Source organism: Mya arenaria, chromosome 8 (assembly GCF_026914265.1).
Source record: "Mya arenaria isolate MELC-2E11 chromosome 8, ASM2691426v1".
Taxonomy (NCBI): Eukaryota; Metazoa; Mollusca; class Bivalvia; order Myida; family Myidae; genus Mya; species Mya arenaria.
The window spans coordinates 61,147,381-61,162,327 of record NC_069129.1 but is presented as its reverse complement, the minus strand read 5'-3'; the positions used below and the strand labels follow the sequence as shown (position 1 = coordinate 61,162,327).

The following is a 14,947-nucleotide window of genomic DNA, read 5'->3' as shown; positions in this document are numbered from 1 at the left end:
TTCTTAGGCCTGTAGCTTATGTATGAGAATTTATTAGACCTGTAGCTTATGTATGAGAATTTATTAGACCTGTAGCTTATGTATCAGAATTTCTTAGGCCAGAAGCTTATGCACAAGAATTTATTAGGCCTGTAGCTTATGTATGAGAATTTCTTTGGCCTGTAGTATATGTATAAAAATTTATTAGGCCTGTAGCTTATGTATGATAATTTCTTAGGCCTGTAGTAAATGTATGATAATTTCTTAGGCCTGTAGCTTATGTATGAGAATTTATTAGACCTGTAGCTTATGTATCAGAATTTCTTAGGCCAGAAGCTTATGCACAAGAATTTATTAGGCCTGTAGCTTATGTATGAGAATTTCTTTGGCCTGTAGTATATGTATGATAATTTCTTAGGGCTGTAGTAAATGTATGATAATTTCTTAGGCCTGTAGCTTATGTATGAGAATTTCTTTGGCCTGTAGCTTATGTATGATAATTTCTTAGGCCTGTAGTAAATGTATGATAATTTCTTAGGCCTGTAGCTTATGTATGAGAATTTATTAGACCTGTAGCTTATGTATCAGAATTTCTTAGGCCAGAAGCTTATGCACAAGAATTTATTAGGCCTGTAGCTTATGTATGAGAATTTCTTTGGCCTGTAGTATATGTATGAGAATTTCTTAGGCCTGTAGTAAATGTATGATAATTTCTTAGGGCTGTAGTAAATGTATGAGAATTTCTTAGGCCTGTAGTAAATGTATGATAATTTCTTAGGCCTGTAGTAAATGTATGATAATTTCTTAAGCCTGTAGCTTATGTATGAGAATTTATTAGGCCTGTAGCTTATGTATAAGAATTTCTTAGGCCTGTAGTAAATGTATAATAATTTATTAGGCCTGTAGCTTATGTATGAGAATTTCTTAGGCCTGTAGCTTATGTATGAGAATTTATTAGGCCTGTAGCTTATGTAGAAGAATTTCTTAGGCCTGTAGTAAATGTATGATAATTTCTTAGGGCTGTAGCTTATGTATGAGAATTTCTTAGGCCTGTAGCTTATGCATAAGAATTTATTAGGCCTGTAGTATATGTATGAGAATTTCTTAGGGCTGTAGCTTATGTATGAGGATTTCTTAGGCCTGTAGCTTATGTATAAGAATTTATTAGGCCTGTAGCTTATATATAATAATTTATTAGGCCTGTAGTATATGTATGAGAATTTATTAGGCCTGTAGGTTATGTATAAGAATTTATTAGGCCTGTAGTATATGTATGAGAATTTATTAGGCCTGTAGGTTATGTATAAGAATTTCTTAGGCCTGTAGCTTATGTATGAGAATTTATTAGGCCTGTAGTATATGTATGAGAATTTATTAGGCCTGTAGGTTATGTATAAGAATTTATTAGGCCTGTAGGTTATGTATAAGAATTTATTAGGCCTGTAGCTTATGTATAAGAATTTATTAGGCCTGTAGGTTATGTATGAGAATTTATTAGGCCTGTAGGTTATGTATAAGAATTTATTAGGCCTGTAGGTTATGTATGAGAATTTATTAGGCCTGTAGGTTAGGTATGAGAATTTATTAGGCCTGTAGCTTATGTATGAGAATTTCTTAGGCCTGTTGGTTATGTATGAGAATTTCTTAGGCCTGTAGTATATGTATGAGAATTTATTAGGCCTGTAGTATATGTATAAGAATTTATTAGGCCTGTAGGTTACGTATGAGAATTTATTAGGCCTGTAGGTTATGTATGAGAATTTATTAGGCCTGTAGGTTATGTATGAGAATTTATTAGGCCTGTAAGTTATGTATGAGAATTTATTAGGCCTGTAAGTTATGTATGAGAATTTATTAGGCCTGTAGGTTATGTATGAGAATTTATTAGGCCTGTAGGTTATGTATAAGAATTTATTAGGCCTGTAGGTTATGTATAAGAATTTATTAGGCCTGTAGGTTATGTATAAGAATTTATTAGGACTGTAGGTTATGTATAAGAATTTATTAGGCCTGTAGGTTATGTATAAGAATTTATTAGGACTGTAGGTTATGTATAAGAATTTATTAGGCCTGTAGGTTATGTATAAGAATTTATTAGGACTGTAGGTTATGTATAAGAATTTATTAGGCCTGTAGTATATGTATAAGAATTTATTAGGCCTGTAGGTTATGTATAAGAATTTATTAGGACTGTAGGTTATGTATAAGAATTTATTAGGCCTGTAGGTTATGTATAAGAATTTATTAGGCCTGTAGGTTATGTATAAGAATTTATTAGGCCTGTTATTAGGTACTATTTGAAGCGACTTACTCAGGTTTGAGGCTCATGGCCCCCTCCTCCATGCCGGGGGCGTTGAGGTGGTAGACACAGAAGTGTTTCATCATTGGCTGCATCTCTGGGTAGTTGAAGAAACCCTGGAAACATGTGGTATCTGAAAACATAAAAGATAGATACATGTGTTTATATTTGTCATGTGTGTAAAACTGTCCAAATTTACAGGAAGCCACTTTTTTAAAAGTTTGTAAGATTGAGAAAGAGTGTCCAATAATTTTACACTATTTCACCTAGCATGCGTTTTTGATGAAGTAAGAATTCAATGTCAAGTTTTTTACACTTTTAATTTTATTACAAACAGTTCAACTGCATGTTAAGAAGCCGGCATAAAGCTGTTATCATAAAGTATGATCAAACAAGGAGACATTTTTTTGTAACATGTATATGAAAGTCATATCCAGACACATACCACCTAACAGTTGAACTACAACAACCACCTTGAAAAATTAATGTATTAAACAACAACAAAAATCACATTGCACTGCAAATTTCAACCATAACGTAAGACCTGATACATACGGTTAAGTCCGATGTCGTGGAAAGTAAAGATGGCCGGTTTACTGCGGTCACCTTGTATGGCCACATGGATGTTTCCATAGGACGTCTCAACATCATCCGACTGGAAATACAATGTAAAAAACTCAAATATAATGGTCTTTCATTCATATTGGCATATATTGCAGTAAATGACACTGCTAGTGCTAATCAATTATACATAATACATCCGACATATTGGTTTGATGTCAATATAAGATTCATGTACCTAGATAAATAGATACATAGTATTTTCAGGCCTAGCCCTTACTCAGAAAACCATGTACATAACATAGATGATCAGAAACCGGGCAATTGATATTACAAGTATGGTGCTAGTGAGGAAGTCTGTGTAGCAGGTTTTGACACCTTCAAACTGGTCAGAGCACTAGCTGTATTAGTTCTCAATCTTTTATAACAGGAGCAACACTTACTCTGGACATGAAACTTAGAACAGGCCCCTAGTTGTCTGTCCCCTAAAACTGTGCTGGAAATACCTTTATGATGATGTAGGTGGGAAAGCAATACTGGCAGATTTAGTCTGGTACATATTTCCAGACGCAAAATGTCTAACACATTGCTTATACTGATATGCTTCCTCAAACCAACCCATTTTTTTTTAAATTCCATCACACAAAATTAAACATCATCGATGGTATAATTTACCCAAAGTTCTGAATGGATATCACTGATAAATTTTAGAGATCTTCTGATTGGATATCAACGATTTACATTCAGGGGTTCTGATTGGATATCACTAATTTACATTCAAGGGTTCTGTGTTTTTCAATCAGAATTTCTGATTGGATATCACTGATGAACATTCAACGAGCCATGCTGACACCCGACTACCACAATTTACCTGTAAGCTGATGCCGGAGGGGACAGCAAAGCTGCGGGGCTTAGCCTCCTCACATTGGATGTCTGTAAGCTCGATGTTCGTCAGTTTTTCCATTGGACCGTTCTGCTGTAATGAAAAGCAGGAGGTTAGTATACATGGTGCCACAGAATCACAAGGTGGTTACTAAAGCTCAAAAATATCTATATATGCTTGTCCATTTACTTTTATAGTTTGACAAGCTTCTATAAGCCATTAACATTGGAAAGAGTCATTGTAAATAAGCTTAAGTTAAATAAAAGGAAACAAATTTGTTTATGAAGTATCAAAATTTTGTTTGTGTATATGTACTTATAACTTTTTAACTTTAAGATATATAATAAATATATTCTGCAGTTGAAATGTTTAACATATTTTCAAAAAAAATTAATTAACGCCATTATTTTCTAAAAATGAATATTTCAAAGCCCTTTGAAAACCAAAACATTTGTCTGATTGCCAAAATGCACATTATAGCTACATGTAATATAAGATGAAAGTGAACAGAAATGAGCTTATAAATACTTATCAACACGGTATGAATTGTATTAGTATCTATTAAGATATTATTTACGAACAGTACAAAGGTACAACGAAAAATGAAATCAAAACATGTATTCCCATAATAAATATCAACCAAGTTTTTTTTTGGTAGCTAACAATGTGCAAAGGCATAGAGAAAATTAAAGATATAAAGCCGTTATGAGATAGCATTAATCAAAGGTTTTCAGTATATCGTTGATATATATATGTTAATACATTATCGTAATAAATAGCAAGGCTATAGTATTATACATGCTCAGATTCATTTGCTTTGAATTACGGAAGGAAAAAATATCAAAGTGAATCCTGGATTGTAATGCAAATATGTGAACAATGCAACACTAAATCATATCACTATTACTTCTATTATTCGTGGAAACAATTCAATTGTAAATGCAACAGGATGATAAAGAAAGCAGGGATACTGAATCACTGTTCTGGCTTAATAAACACTGTCCTTGATGACATCCAAATTTCAATCACCCATCTTAAGCAAGCTTTATTGTCCTGCAAAATTCCAAGAAAATTAGCGCAAACAGCCTTTTTACTAAATTTGACCATATTTTCCTTATGAGAACCTGAACATAAGGTAACTGCTTGCAAGATAATATGGGTGTTTTATGGCAAAAGATCATGTCACCTGCAGTCAAAACATGAGCATGACTTTATTAAAGTACCCATTAATCCATGCATAATTACAGACAGGTTTTGAAAATGAGCAACACTCATTTGCATAAAAACTCTGACATGTTATCTTTATCTTAAGTTCTTTTTTTTCAATCTTAAGAGCCAAACAGAGTAACTGAGTATCCTATAAATAAAAATGTTAAGTTAGAGAGGCTGAAACGAGAAAGGGATTTTAGCAAGGAAACACGCATGGTGCTGGCAACCAGATATATTGTTTTGAAATAGGTACTGTATGTTTGTATGAAAAGATGACAGTATTGTATCTGGTTAGTGTCTGACAGTCACAGTCCATGATAGTATAACAAAGTACCGCGTAGCATGTGAAACTAGGACAGACACACATAATAAATGAGCATGAAAACATAGCTCTTTCTACATCAAGACATTTTTCGACATTGTCTAACCTTTGTAATTAAAAGACTTTGAAACAGACTTATCAAGAACACACTTCTAAACATATTTCTAAAAAAGAATGCCAGCTACATTTAACTATTGTATCTCAATGTGGTAAGCTACTAGCCAGTAACATGAAATACACTATTTTTTTTACTTCATTCGAATATATATATCATATATATGTAATAAGTGTAACCGATGATACAAAAATTACTTCTTCAATACAATAATCAAAAGTTTATAAAAAGATCAAAATGCTGAATTCAAATTGGAGTAGGGGCTTTGGGTTGTTTTTTACAAAATATTTGGTTGCCATGGTGCACAAACGCAAACCTCTCTCTGAGCGGGATCCAATAATGCGCTGTGTTCCGACATTTTTCTCGCAGTGTCTCTGTCGAACGAAAAATATGCATAATACAACATTTACAACAGAAAGTGAACAAAATAGGCAAATTGAATCGCACTGTACTCAACCTTTTGCACTAATTTATTTACACAATCAACAGCCTATCCTAATAAATTAATATAACATGCAGGTATGAGCATTCAAATAAATGGAAATTAAACTTAATCATGCTTAGGAATAATAGATTACATCTTTTTCTTATTTAAAAATAAGTTGTGTGATATTTCATGCAAGTCGGCTAACCCTGTACATCAAAACCTCATTTTGTTTAAACAATTAAGTGATATTTTAACTGAACATAGCTGTTTATTGGCAACACCTTTATCACGATTTTAACTGCACTGTGAGCTTAATTGCTTTTGTGTTCATTTAGAAACCACAAAATTATTAAAATGACCTACATAATGCCTGTATAGATTACTCACTTATAATTTCTGAAAACAAAGGGCCAAATGGGATGGATATAAAATATCTTTTTCTAAGAAGTATTTAAAGAATGTAGTACTAAGAAAATTTAATATCTTATGGTATAAAACTAATAGTTTACAATGGTAATATCACAAGATGCTAACTATAGTATTACCATCTTAGTTGCTTTAACTTTTATATAAGGAGATGATATATATACATAATTTATATCATTTCTTGCACGTTTTTATAACAACCTCCCATGAGTGAGGTCACATCTGAGGCAGGGCAAACCACAACTGTGACCGAGATATGAATTAAGTTATTGTTTCCAGTTTGGCCAATGAAAGGCGGGTGTTGTGAGTCTGGCTGAGCTGACCAGCTGACCGGTGACCAGTGACAGGGGGTTGACATGATACATGGATATATCACCCACACCTGACACCCCGGCCTTCAGACCTGTCATAACAACAAAAACATACATAAATAACTCCTCTAATGTTTACTCTTGTCAGAGCGTTTTTAACACTTTTAGTCTGTGATATTCAAAATGTTATGACAGTAAACAAGTCAATAGCTTCTTTGTGGGCTAATACTTTGAAAATAGTTTGGACATGAACGTTCTACCTACTGTAATGAAAAGTCAATGTGAGGGTTTCTTACTTGTACAACCTGGAAGAAGCACTCGTTTATGACATGCCAGTCCAGTTTTTGTCATTTTTTACTTAAAGAAGCCCTCTTACTCCCAAATAAAGTTCACCACAATTAATACCATTGTTTAAATATACTAAAATGGATGTCATAAACAATGGTTCTTATGAAGGATACTGAGTAAAATTTGAAAGAAAATTGCAGAAAACATGGTATTTCTACCTTAGATCACAGTAAATCTAGCACTCACAAATCATTTAATATTTTTGTGTGTTCAGCTATTCAATACATAGTTACAATCTCCTCAATAAACTTAAAGGTTTATCACTTAAAATGTATGTTTGTGATACATGTATGTATTGATTTTGAATAAGAGTGTCACTTTAAAGGGGCTGTACTCAGTATGATAAAATAGCAGAAAAAGAAGAAGAATATAGTCGAAAACTGACATAAACTTGGCATCGATGTGTACAATGCATTGAAACTTACTAACTGAAGTACCACATAGTTTACAATTTATTTAAGTTTAGCAGTTATTTTGTATTTTTCCATTTAAAAAGATTACTGGGTATGTCTACCAGGTAGAATTCATTCCTAATGCGTGATTGGCTAGTCGGTGTTATCAAGTGATATTATCGAGGTAGGTGTATAGCTGAATTATGTCACCCAGTTAGAGTTAGCCGTCGTAGCTCAGACAATACGACGCTTGACTGCAATTTTGGCGACACGGGTTCGAACCCGGTCTCCGACACAATTTTTTTACATTTTGGTACTTTTTTTTTACCATTATGATATCAAAGCGTAACATATTCTATTACATAATTGTCCTGAGATTTGTTACAGAAAAACACTTTTTTGGGTGCCAATCTGGTGTACAGTCCCTTTAAACTTTTCTCTACTCCCTAATTGCCTTCATTATGAATAGCAATAAAAGAAAAGTTATATCTAATTACTGTCTTGAATAGTACTTTTAATACCTTATATAATAACTATGTTATCTCTGATTGCTGGTTTCCAATACCCATTACAACCATGAGCCATATCCACCAAGAAGACTGACCCCCAACTATAATTCTCCAACAAAACAGTCACAAAAGAAATGAAATAACAAGTCAACTTAATGTGAATCTTTGAAACTGTTTGACTAATTAACAAACACTTTTAAATCACCAATACAAGGTGTGCAGACTTGTGCTTATTTCAACCATAGTGACCAAAATATCTTCTTTTTTTTCACTTTATGAAATAAAAATAACACAAAAATACAATGCATGAATATTCTATCATTAAGACTGTTCCCTGATGTTACAAGCTATATGGTGAATATGGCCCAGGATAGCCCCAGCATGCAGTGTGTATAAAAGACCTTGCCCAGTACCATTTGCTGAGTACACAAATACCAACCTCCAACTTGATAGTAAAGATCTCCATATTATTATTCATTTCCACCTCCTTTCTAGCCATCTCTGAATATGCTTTCCTCTATTTTCCGTTTACAAAACCACTTTTTATATCTTTCCTCGCCTTGTCTGTTTTTGTATGTATATTGTTTGCTAACCCATACACCAAAATATACCTGCTATGGAAATATTAAGTGGAAAATAACACCTCAATGTCTTATTTCAATTCTCTAACAAGCACTAGTGTCTTCAAAAAACCCTTTTACAAACTAAAGCAGAAAATACACTTAATACCAACAATGTTCCACGTTCACCAAAAAATTAAAGCAAATATAATGTCTTTAAATAATTTGCAAAGCTTTCGACCCAACTAATGCACTTTCAGACCAAAGTTACAATGTTTCAAACTGAATGATCCGCAAGCAACGACCCGACATCCAACAGTGAAAATGCAACAGTGAATACGGCTGAGAGGCTGTGACTATTTTACAATGAAAGCACACCTCATTCATCAACAATGTACATGTCTGACAGGCACATCGCATGTTTCAGTGTGCGAGACAGCTGAATATGTATTGCCACGATTGTCAGATTTCTCGCTCAACCCTAACTTTGTTTTCAGAATGATCTTTGCTTCTCCTCTGTCCAAAGTTGACAGCCCAGCAAGCCAAAAGCAAATGAGCATGAGAGATAAAAAAAATACAACTCTTGCAACAACTATATTCAGATCATTGGAGCTTCAGTTTCCACTATCAATGCCACTGTGTAAGTAAACATTATTTATGATGAACAAAGAACAGATACTTTATAATATATTCAAAAATAATTATAATTTTCTACTATTTACATTAAGTAATTAGAGGGTTTTGAATAACTTTAATGAATCTTTATGGCAAAAAAAATATTCAATTTCAAAGTTTAAGGAAATTTCAAGTCACAACACTTTTTTTACGTTTCTTTTTGAAGTGAAACAAAAATTCAAGAAAAGATTTGTTGAATTGAAAACAGGTTTGTTCAGATATTAATACAGCCTTGTATATTCGTACAACCTAGTATAGGTATAATTCAATGCCCAACTACAACCAACTGATGACATTGCATTGAAGTCAAATCAAAGGGAGGCAATGCACCAATAAAAAAATGAACACATGTTAACTTTTTTCCCCTTTAAATTGGAGTTCTTATAAGTAGTTTATTTCCTCAACCAACAAGACAGAAAAGCTACCCATTTTCATGATACTGGTAAGCCACTTATTCTTCACCATACTGGTAAGAGACCCCATATTCATCATACTGACAAGCCACTCCTTTCACAATACTGCTCAGCGACCCCTTTTTCAACATCCTGGTAGGCAACCCCTTTTTAACCATACTGGTTTTCGTCTCCTTTTCACCATACTGCTAAGTGACTCCTTTTCTCACCATACTGATACATGAAGCCTTTTCGCCATACTGGTAAGCGATCTCTTTTTCACAATACTGTTAAGCGAACACTTTTTCACCCTTACTGGTAAGCGAACTCTTTCACCATACTGGTAAGTGAACACCTTTTCACCATTCTGGTAAGCAAACACTTTTTACAATACTTGTAAGTGATCCCTTTTCGAACATACTGGTTAGCAGCCCCTTTTTATCATACAAGTAAACGACCACTTTTCACCATACTGCAAGGTATCCCCTTTTTCAACACACTGAATAGCGACCACTTTTTGACCATGCTGGTTAGTGAACCTTCTATCAAAATACTGGTAAGTCAACCCTTTTCAACATACTGCTTAGCCACACATTTTTATCATACTGCTTTGTGGCCCATTTTCATCATACTGGTTAGCGGCCTATTTCTACCATACTGGTAAGCGACTGATTTTTACCATACTGGTTAGCGACTTCTCTTCACCAATGTAAATGGCACAAGCAATTTTTGATAAACAAAACTAACTTTTTTTCTTAAAAGGAATATGGAATAGAAGTCCAAGCTTCACCTAAAATGCTCAAAGGGAGTCCAGCTTGAAATTCAACATGCTAATGCTCAATTTCAGACACAATTGTTATCAAACATATTACCTTGAACTACTGTTTGCATTGCAAGGATTTAAGCAAAAGAATTATCATGGCTTAGGTTCTGCACAACACCACAAAAGTGAATTTCGCATCAAGTGCAACATCTATGACCAATCAACTTCTCAAATCAAAGAAGAACTGTCTGCAACCATCACTGATTTCACTTTATAATAAATTACCATATTATTACTAACTACTGAAGAGGCATGTTAATTTCCAAGAAAAGCATTCCTACTTGTCCAGTTTGCATTGTTTCAATTCAATCAGTTATTCAATCATGTCTTTAGATTATATTTGCAAGATAAACAAACTACTGGTTTTCACTTTGAAGAGTTGAAACAGAGCAGGGTTCGAATTTAGACTCGCATACTCGCAAAATGAGAGCGACATTTACAAATTGCCAGTGACTTTTATTCAAGCTCGCAAAATTCTGCAAGTGGCTTTTTCTAGACCACAAAATGTTAAAAGGAAAGTAGAATAAACATGAACTTAACTCCGCTAGGTAGTCGAGTGTAAACAGCCTATAAGTGGCATGTTTACACTACCAGTATAAAGAAGACAGTGCGGAGTCCCGCTCTAGTAAGTTTTCAAAAATAGAACAAATACAGAAAGGCCGAGTTTTATCTCGAATCTTTCCCGGATGCTCCGAGGCGTGCATTATACAAAGTGAATACGAATGACGTAATCACCTAGCTCAATCATTGGCTAAATTTAGCGCTTTCGCGCACTATATGTAAACCCCATCATCCTGTGAATATATTTTCGCCCAACTGTCAAAATGAATACAGTATACTCCGTTGATCGATATATTTCATGGTCCAAAGTATCCACGGTACATTTACTGTTCTTTTTTTTATTTCAAATTTATAATGTTATTGATTTTAATAATTACAGACTTAATGAAATATGTAGCGTGCTTGTCGAATGGGTATTAAATTGCCCGATGGCGAGGGTAAATATACAAAGTGAACAATGTCAAATTATTGGACAGCTTTGTTATCAAAAAGCTGCAAGAATATGATGAGTCTTTCCGTACACCCCAAATAGAATAAGCCATCAATAAGTTCTAGTAGTCGAGTCACTCAAGATTGATACCTTTTAATATTCATAATATGTCTTAGGTGTAAATTTCTACTTTAATTAGACAATATTACAAGGCAAGTTGATTTTTCATTTTGCGAGTTGCCTCAAAATGCACTCGCAAAATTTTGCGAGTGCTCCTCAAAGTTAAATTCGAACCCTGCGGAGTGTTTAAAATGGCCGAGGTTGTATAATTTGACTGTCTCTTCTGTGCAAAATGAAGGCTGTGCTTTGTTTAACTGAGTGATGTGAATATTATGCTTAGTGTATTTGCAAACAGAAGTATTACTTTCTAAACTATCATTTAAAGTTGATACTATTTTAGATTAATCTGTTTACTTGTAATTTAATAAAGTTTTTATGAATAACACTAACAGAACGGAGATCCCTCGGCTGGACAGTGGTATTCAATATTTGTCTTACTTTGATCTGAGAACAAAACAGCCAATCAGAATGGGTATTGAATAATCAACCAAAACAGTGAGTTACGTCAGTGATGTATGGTCATAAGGTGCATATTGAATACCAACCCAGATTGGCAAACCATACAGCCCATATTAACGGTGGGTAATGCCCACATTGGCAGACCACAACTTGTTTTAGATTCAAAGATATTTTCCATGTTGAATCCACCTATCTGTACCTCCATGTCATCATGGCAGACTCTTTTACATCCAGTAGTTGATAGTCGGCCACATACATTCCCATGAGGTAATGGGCAATGTCAGCCATACGTAATTATGCACCAGTCAATTGTAACCACTGCCCCTAGTCTAAAATAATAGACGTGTTATACGGGATTCTTCCAATCCCTAACGTCTAAACGGGAATGTGCAAAAAACGGGGGTGTTTTAAAAATATTGAAATTGTTTTAAATGAAGTATTTTATGGTTGAAATTGATCATAAAGAGTTATATTTATATTTATCCATGTAAGTGAAATGTTATTTTGCACTAAACAAGCATTTAATGCATTAAAACAAGTTGTTTACCTTTCCAATAAAACGAAAGTTGACTGACACAGAAAACAATTATGCGAAGGGGAACAACTCGATACAATCGTAATAACTCGGCCTCCTCCGACAAAGCTTCGAGATAGACCTCGTTACACAATCGTAGCAACTCGGCCATGGCCGAAATGTTCCGAGCGATTTAAAACTGTGCCCTGAAGCCTTGCAGGTGCCCGTCATGTATATATCGTTATGTTTTGACAAAATGAAATGAAGAAAAGCTGTCAAACTCATAATTATAAGTTGGATATTTATTTTTTGTGTACGGAACTAATATAACTTAACATTATCTGGTAATAATTCTTGTTCTTATGATATTTTATAGACGCTATATGCTTTAACCCGGAATCCTGATCGGAACAACTACCCACTTTTGATACTAAACAATTTGTACGTGAAGGATTTGCCATATCAAAAATCTAAAAAAAATCCGTCAACGTACAATTATTTGGACTACCACTGCCCCCAGGTCCGGGGAATAGCATGGACTTTGACTTTTGCTCCAGCCGAGCCTGGGTAAGATCCCACCCTGCGGGAACGAACTGTTGGTAAAATCTCCGTCAAATGCCCCCTCACCCCAGGGACCCTGGGTAAGGCCCATTCCCCACTTTTTTGGCACCAAGAAAAAATTACCGCATTAACCCGACACTGGGGGGCAAACTGGAAGGTAAAAACACTGCCCATTTCCCTTGCTATCACAGGTATACCCCAGACCTGGGGGGCGTGGTTACAATAGACTGGTGCATTACATGTGCTAAAGAGTTAAGGACGAGAATGCTTTGTAAAACTAAAAGTTCTGATATCAATCCCCAGTAGACACAAAAACTCTTGAACTTGCTGTTTTTTTATTCATCAGTTTTTACTAAATTTGTAATTGTATGAGATTGAAAAGAACCAACTGCCCTGTTAGCTCAATTAGTTAGAATTCCGTGTAGTGTTGTGTTGGTAATGGGTTCGAGCCCACATAGATGTACATTACCTCTCAAGAATACATTAGTTTTAGCTGAAGGTCATTTAATCTATTATCCAAATATTGATACTCTATACAAACAATTAATACTTGCATTAAAGGTTTATATGGAAACTTAAACTTGAGAACCTTTTCTGTATCAATATAAACATACGATGGTACAAATCAATTAATATTGCTTTCAGAGGTCAAAATAAACATGACTAATGGTGATGCCAATAAACAACTAAAACGGTGAATTACAATATCAAAACTTATATCAGCTAAATAAAAGTAAGAAAGAAGGCAAATCAGCTGTCATTTCCGTACCAAATTCCTCTTCTTTGAAAAACAACTCTAATTTATAACTTGAAAGTTGCAAAATGTAATTTTTCACACTTCACTTCCGGGATTGTACACGTTATGTTACAGAGAAGTCGATTGGTTGTTTTTTAATAAATTGACCAATAAGACACTCGTTTAAGATTTTACCAGGGAGGTAACTAATGGAAGGCACGCAAGAGGCCCGTACGGTAATTAATTCGTTATGATAAAGTTTATATTTATGGTCTGTTAATTATTTTATGTGAATAATATGCCGGACAATCTGACTAAATTACATGATATGTTTTGCTTGCAGAGCGCATAACGAGCAAATTATTTTAAACATATTAAACATGGGACTTAAAACCCCCAAAGAAATATAAACATAATATAAACTGTCACATGATCATTGTACAACTAATTAAGTAAATTAATATGTTGCTGTGGCAAATAGATTTGGCAAAATCAGTTTAAACATGAAACAATTTTGTACTTTTGAAAAGCACTTGCAAGTTCCTTTGAGGAACGAACTCACGGACACACTGGGACTGCCACAACTTTATTTTTTAAGTTATTTTTCACATCATACACTCTTCATCGATCTATGTCCACAATTTTCACTTCGATATATGTGAAATCCATTTCATAACCATGGCTGTTTCACAATTGTAGTTTGTTTAATGTTGCTATTTTCATTACTTTCTCCTCACGACCGAAAGAAGAGAAAAGAAAAACATATGAATGTATACCTGAATTGGGGGTACACTCAAAAGCCCCCCCTATCAAAAGCCCCCCGTTCAAAAGCCCCCCTATCAAAAGCCCCCCGTTCAAAAGCCCCCCCTCAAAATGGGCAAGTGGTTCAAAAGCCCCCCCACAAAAAAAATAAATACATATATATATATTTTTATAACATTTTTTTTAAATATTATGATGAAATTTAATATAACCATTAATATATATATATGTTTTTTTCAATGGTCACTTTTTTTAGTTTACAAAACTGTTCAATAATATATGTTTACATTGTCCTAATATTTCACTGCAAAGAAACAGTTCATTTACAATTCAATAATTATAGCCCTTGAATGCATTATTCCACCAGAATATATAGAATATATATAGGGAAAAACAGTATAGATACATAAAGGTACTTATAAATGTTAATAATCAAATTAAAGATATTTATTCATTTAATTGTCTTACACTGTTATCCTTTCAATTCCTTATCCTTGTATGAGTCCTTGTATGAGTCCTTGTCCGAGTTGAGTTGAGCCAGATCAAACACACCGTTCACTTGCTGATTACCAA

At 34.1% G+C, this 14,947-nt stretch overlaps 1 protein-coding gene across 2 annotated transcripts in view; it reads right to left on the bottom strand.

The window, feature by feature from the left end:
- Positions 1-13,774, bottom strand: part of LOC128243620 (protein NDRG3-like) — a 31,233-nt gene extending 17,459 nt beyond the window's left edge. The window contains exons 1-5 of one of the 2 annotated variants that reach the window (XM_052961498.1): positions 13,646-13,774; positions 5,685-5,742; positions 3,711-3,815; positions 2,834-2,933; positions 2,291-2,411 (exon numbers count right to left, since the gene is read on the bottom strand). In XM_052961498.1, the coding sequence (XP_052817458.1) occupies positions 2,291-2,411; positions 2,834-2,933; positions 3,711-3,815; positions 5,685-5,726 (368 nt within the window). In that variant the 5' untranslated portion in view covers positions 5,727-5,742; positions 13,646-13,774. Of the gene's footprint in view, positions 1-2,290; positions 2,412-2,833; positions 2,934-3,710; positions 3,816-5,684; positions 5,743-8,220; positions 8,670-13,645 lie in introns of those variants that run through there. The other variant, XM_052961497.1, reaches the window with a different exon arrangement.
- Between the last annotated feature and the right edge of the window lie 1,173 nt (positions 13,775-14,947).